Source organism: Chlorocebus sabaeus, chromosome 9 (genome assembly GCF_047675955.1).
Source record: "Chlorocebus sabaeus isolate Y175 chromosome 9, mChlSab1.0.hap1, whole genome shotgun sequence".
NCBI lineage: Eukaryota > Metazoa > Chordata > Mammalia > Primates > Cercopithecidae > Chlorocebus > Chlorocebus sabaeus.
This window is the reverse complement of record NC_132912.1, coordinates 125,344,318-125,350,317: the sequence shown is the minus strand read 5'-3', so window position 1 is coordinate 125,350,317 and position 6,000 is coordinate 125,344,318. Positions and strand designations below refer to the sequence as shown.

The following is a 6,000-nucleotide window of genomic DNA, read 5'->3' as shown; positions in this document are numbered from 1 at the left end:
TATTTGTATTTTTACAGCGTCCAAATTATATCCTATATAAGTTTTATATTCTGCCTATTTTTGCATCCCATTACGTCATATTATTGAAAATTTTTTAAAGATTCAATTTTTAATGGGTACATGACATTCCATCAATTGGAGTCCAACAATCCCATCAATTGTTCCACAAATATTTGTTGAGTGCATATGATGTGCCAGGTGTTGTATGGCTTGTTCAAGGTCACTCTTAATTAGCAGTTGAGTGTGGGACACATGGGAAAACCAATGAATGCACTGCAAAAGGCATTTTCTTCACTGCTCAGAGGCCCTCTGCTGATGCCCAGGCTCGCAAATGGTCCAGGTAACTGAATTTGCCTGTGTCGACTGGAAAAGTACCTCTGTATTTTAGCACCTACATGGGTCTGAGCACTGGCCCAACTCACAAATATCCATTGTGGATTTCTGGTAAGGCAAAGGAATTTTAGGACCTGTGTTTGTCAGAGATAACATGGCAATCTTTTTCCATGATCTGCTTCTTTACTTTTTAAATTTATGTTTTCAAATACCTAATACATTCATGTGGTTCTACATTCAAGACGATATAATCATGTATACCATGAAATGGCTCATTCCCACCACTTCATCTGCTGAATATCTACTGTTTCATTAGTTTTTTGTGTATTATTCTGAAGTTTCTTTATGCAAATACAAATGCATACATGCTTATTTTTTCCCTCTCCAACACAAAAAACTATTCGAGAATGTATATATGTTATCATCTTGCTTTTTGCATTTAATTATGTTTCTTGGAGTTATTTCCATATAAGTAAACGTCTCCCTTCCTTGATCATTTTGACTCCTATAGTCCTATACTACTATGCTACTCCATTGTATGGCTAACTAGAATTCTCTGACCAATTACTGGTTAATGGGTATTTGAGTTTGCCATGAAGTTTGTCACCTCAAACAAGGTCGCACTGACCAACCTTGTGCGTAATTTATTTTGTACCACATAACTGGCAAATACATTTAGAATTTTGATACATATTGCCAAATTACCTTCCATAGAGTTTTGGCAATATCTATTCCCACCAGTGCCATTCTTAACCACACCTTTGAACAGGGACTCAGGACAATTGTTTATTGAGTTAGCAAACTGAACATCTGCCCTACACCATGCCCTGTGCTGACAACCATGCCCTAAAGAAGAATAAGATGCTGCTGGTACCTTCTTTCAATAGAGGGAGAGACAGACTTACCAAGAAATCTGACTTACCAAGCAAGTTGGTATGTGAGAAAGCACCATAGCATCACGCAGAAAGTGCTATGAGAACATGGACAAAGAGCGACTTATTCTGCAAGGAGACATTCAGAGGAAGCAACAATTAAGCTGGGTCTTGAGAGACAAGCAAGTTGCCAAGGATAAGAGAGGTATTCAACACATGAGGGGACTGTGAACAATAGCTTAGACGCTTGTTTTGAGAATGATGGATAGTGTGGCATTGATCAGGCATGAGGAGCTAAGGCTAAAGAGGCAAACAAAAGCCAGTGAGAGAGACCTTAGTTGACTGAGTCTTCCTCTTGTGAAAACTGAGCAGTCTTATGGGTTTGTTAGTGGCAGTGACATGGTCAGATTGCCTCCCAGCCACATTCTCTATCCATTCTCTTCCTCTGGACTCCAACACACCAGGAGCCTGGCAGTGTGTGTCCATTTCACCCCAGGGGATCATTCAGTGTCTCAAACTCAGACCTCACAATAGCCCCCAGGTAAGCCAGTTATGATGCAAGAAATGTTTGTGACTTACCCTCGGGCCCTCATCACATTGTCTTAGAAACAAACTCCAGGCATGAACACCTCCCGTCCTAGCTTATTGGCGGAGTATGATCAGAGAACAGAAGAATGACTGTCAGAGGGTTGAAAAACAGAGGGCTAGTGACACAATGGCCCAAGAAAGGAAGAATGAAAAGCCAGCCAGAATATTTAATACCAGCTATTCCTTTCAGGATCAAGCCCCAGTGTGTTGTCAAGAGGATATGAGTTCTGCTTCACCGCTGGGGTGAGTCTGACTTGCACTTTAGTCTGTCCATGTCAGAAAGAGGCCAAGTGGAGAAGCCTACCCAGTGGTTACAGAAACCCCTGCTCATGGCGGCCTCAGCCTGGCTGGTGCAGAATAACCCTTTATGAGCCTTCCTACTCCAGGAGGGAAAAGTAGGAAGAGCTTTTCCAGAATTCTGATAATTCTGATACTCCTGCTTCTCTTCTTGCAGGACATGGAGCAAATTCTACAGATCAGACCCACGGATTGCCCTCGGGAAATACTCCCCCTTGGAAAAAGAGATCCTAGTAAGTGTCCCACAATTTTCACACAGAGGGGCCCCACTAAAGCCAGCCAGTTTAGCTAGGGGGAGCCAAAGGTTCAGAAACCACCAGTAACAGAGCTGCCTCTCCAACAGTAGACTTGTATTGGCTGAATCTGCTAGTGGCTTCCACACTTGCACAGCAAAATACCCTTACTGACAAGTCCCACTTACAAATATAAGTAATAACAAATAATGAAAACAGTTATTTCTTCAGCTCTTACCTTGCACTGGTCACTTTCATATATGTTGTCTTGTCGAGGCTTCACCAAGACCCTGTAAAGTCAATAAAATTATTCTGAATTCATTGTAGGTCAGAGGAGAGTCAGGATTTGAACCCAAGGTTATCTGACCTCAAAGGTTCACCTGTTTTCCACTACAGAGGGGCTCAAACACTTTCCACAACGGAGGGAGAACCAGTCACTAGCGAATTGTTTCTGTGGGTGCCACCTGCCCCTGCGGTCTTGAGATTTTAATAATCCTTTCTGCACTGTCAGCATCTAGGGGGCATTCACACCATAGCAGCAAGAAGGCTTTTGGCTTACAAGCACGAGGAAGAATGCCAAATGCTCAAGGAACTAGAGTTGCTGTCTCCGGACTACAAACGGGCAACGGAGTATAAAAAGGAACATTCCTTACCTTGTGCTATTTGTGCACCCCTAGAAAAAATATGGACAGCAAAGGTGATTGTGCCCCTAGAGGCATTTAAAATGCCACAACGAGAGCAGGTGAACGTCAGTAAGCACATAGAGAGAATGAGGCTTGCTCGGGCTCTGGGAAATCATCAGCGTTTACCCTACATTGAAAGGTTTACACGCTCCTCATTTCTGTCTGGGGTGGACCTGGGTCCAATGGCAAAAAATAAGGCCAGACAAAAGGAGGACAACTATGACACCCATAATTGTGATGATGCCAACCGAGATGAGAAAGAGGTGGCAGAGGGAAAAAATACAAAAAGACGAGAAATAAAAATTAATGTAGTTTTCAAGTCAAAAGAACCAAAAAAATGTTTGACTTACCATGGAAATGATCGCAAATCTCTCCTCCCCACAAAGAAACCGGAACGGTCCATCACAGGCCTAACGAACCGAAATCTTTTCTGCGTATCAGAATTCCCTGGTGACTTAATGCTAATGAATCAGGATTTTATATCACGGAGAGACCACTTTAGTGACGTGGTCAAGACCTACAACCTGGAAGAAGAGAGTATCTGGAAAGAGCGCATGCGTAAAGCAACTCCTTATCATTATTAAAGTTTTATTTATTGCCCAGGATAACCACGTGTCCTGGTCCTTATTATTCCTGCCAGCTGTGCCCCAGGCTCCTTGCCACCCCATCTTATTTTGGGACTTTGGCTTCCCCTGCCCAGTCTCTAGGAGGGCCTCAAGGTAAGACCTACCTGTTGAGGCTTCCTGACCTCAGGCAACTCTTGGCTGTCGCTCCCACCCTCAGCAACAGCCCAGGCCTTCTCCTAACCTACTCCCATTGGGGTGTGTATCTGTTATCTATTTCCATGAAACAAATCACCCCCAAATTTAGTAGCTTAAAACAACAATCATTAATTTTACTTGCAATTTTGTGGGTTAGCAATTTAAGCTGGGCTCAGCTGGGTGCCTCTCTTGAGCTCATCTGGGTTCCTCATGTGTCTGTAGTTAACTGCAGGTAAATTAGTTGGCTCTCCTTCTGGGAACTGACAACTGTTAACTGGGTCCATGGGGATGACTGGGTCACATTTTTCCTTCCTCCAGTGGGCTAGCCCAGGCTTGTTCACAGGGTCATTGTGGGGTCCAAGAGGGTGAGTGGAAGTTTGCAAGGCCTCTTAAGATCAAGGCTCATAACTGGCACACTGTCACTTTTGCCACATTTCTGTTGTCCGAAGCAAGACCTGAGACCAGCCTAGATGCAAGAGTGGGTAAATGAACTTTATCTCTTGATGAGAGACCACATTGCAAAAGGCATGAAGACAAAGAAGTGGGAATATTTGGAACCATTATACAGTCAATAGCAGAGTCCCTGGAGCTGGGAACAGCCTGTAGTACAACTGAAGAAAAGAATGCTATGCCCACATCTAAAAGTTGGAGGTCTCTTTCATGCTCTCCACTTCCTGCCCAGGCATGCAGCTTCTGCCTTGGAAGGTAGAGCCAGCCCTTTCCAGCCTTATTTCTTTGCTACCCTCATCTTCAATGCAGCCAGGCAGTCCACACCTTCCTCATCAAGTCAAGTGCAGTCGCAAGGCATGCATGGCTGTAGCATGCACAATTCCTTTGGGCATGTCAGGAGCAGGTACCAAATGTCTCTGAGGTCACTATTGCTACTCCTATCAAGGCTTTGCCTGTGCCCCAATATGGCAGATATAGTAGACAACAACTCGGGCAGTCGGACTTTACCAAGATGGAGCTCTTATTTCTTACAATGCTTGGCCATCAACAAAAGAGGATGGCTCAGAGAAGGGCTGACCTTTCCAACTTTGCTACAAAATATGAAAATGGGTTCTCATGGGAGGAAAGAATTGGAAGCCAGGAGTTTTCTAGCCTCTTCCCTGTACACTGCCTCCTCTAAACATGCACACACACATAGACACTGCCATGGGATCTTGCTCATTGTATAGTTCTCATGACAAGTCTCCAGTTTTCACCAATGACCCTCACACCTGCTCTGAGCCACACTCACAACCAGCCACCAATTCATAGCCATTCTGTCAGACTTTCATGGCTAGCACAGACTTCATCAAATTCAAAGCACACATAGCCTGTATAGAACCTGGACGTGTCAGTCCAATCTCCTTCCCTCCTTTCCCAGTAATCAAGAGAGAAGACAGCTGGCCATTGTCCATGACCTCGGGGAACTGTTTCAAATTGTAGGCTTGCTCACAGGCCATTTTCTTGATGCTGTGCTATTCAGTGAAAAACTGAAGTGCCCATTAATCAGTGGGCCATGGGAGTTGGGGGACAACCAGACCCTGGGCTGCACAGAGACATGAACCCTCAGCCTCTTAAGTATCTTATAGGTCAGACTCGAGTTCTAGGTGTAAATATGAGGTGAAGCATTTTTAGACATCTAGAAGAAATGAGGATTTTTTTTTCCCCAAATGACAGAAATCTTGTTGCCGAAAAAGGGGGTCCTGATCCAGACACCAAGAGAGGGTCTTGGATCTTGTGTAGGAAGAAATTCAAGGTGAGTTGCAGAAAGCACTGAGAAGAGATAGTTTATTGAAAGCTACTCAGTTCCAGAGTAGGGTGTCCTCAGAAAGCAAGCAGAGGAATGCATCATCTTTAAGATTTTCTTATACAAGGGTCTTATCTGTGTAAAAGCTAAGCTATGACAATATGAGGGTGGGCCGACAGCGTGACAAGATGTATTACTTTGTTGATTAAAAAAAAAGTTATTTTTGGTATTTTAGTGTGTAGATACATCAAAGCATGTCTAGAATCATCTTAAAAGCATATATTATTATGTGATATCGGGACATTTGGACATTTCATTGTAGTAGGAGTTTCTCCTTACAAGCATTATTAATCTGTTTCCTCAGCCATAAACATTTCATGACCATGGGTCATGACTGGCAAGGATTGTGCCTTGCTAGTTTTAAGATGGAGTTGATTTTAAAGTGGTGTCACCCTGTTTCCCTAACAATCTCACCCTGAATTCAAGCCAGCACCTTCA

The 6,000-nt window shown here is 43.6% G+C and overlaps 1 protein-coding gene across 1 annotated transcript; it reads left to right on the top strand.

Annotated features, from left to right (window-relative positions):
* The first annotated feature begins 1,629 nt into the window (after positions 1 to 1,629).
* Positions 1,630 to 3,614, top strand: C9H10orf120 (chromosome 9 C10orf120 homolog). Its single transcript, XM_007964299.3, has 3 exons — positions 1,630 to 2,036; positions 2,248 to 2,323; positions 2,835 to 3,614. Exons 1-3 carry the CDS (start codon positions 1,861 to 1,863, stop codon positions 3,588 to 3,590), a joined length of 1,008 nt encoding a protein of 335 aa, XP_007962490.3. The 5' UTR covers positions 1,630 to 1,860; the 3' UTR covers positions 3,591 to 3,614.
* The last annotated feature ends 2,386 nt before the right edge of the window (positions 3,615 to 6,000 follow it).

What these genes read in the sequence shown, in the direction of transcription:
- C9H10orf120 (XM_007964299.3), top strand. Translation starts at nt 1,861, where the DNA reads ATGATCAGAGAACAGAAGAATGACTGTCAGAGGGTTGAAAAACAGAGG. An exon ending in AGTTCTGCTTCACCGCTGGG is followed by an intron (nt 2,037 to 2,247) that starts GTGAGTCTGACT and finishes CTCTTCTTGCAG; the next exon opens with GACATGGAGCAAATTCTACA. An exon ending in CCTTGGAAAAAGAGATCCTA is followed by an intron (nt 2,324 to 2,834) that starts GTAAGTGTCCCA and finishes CTGCACTGTCAG; the next exon opens with CATCTAGGGGGCATTCACAC.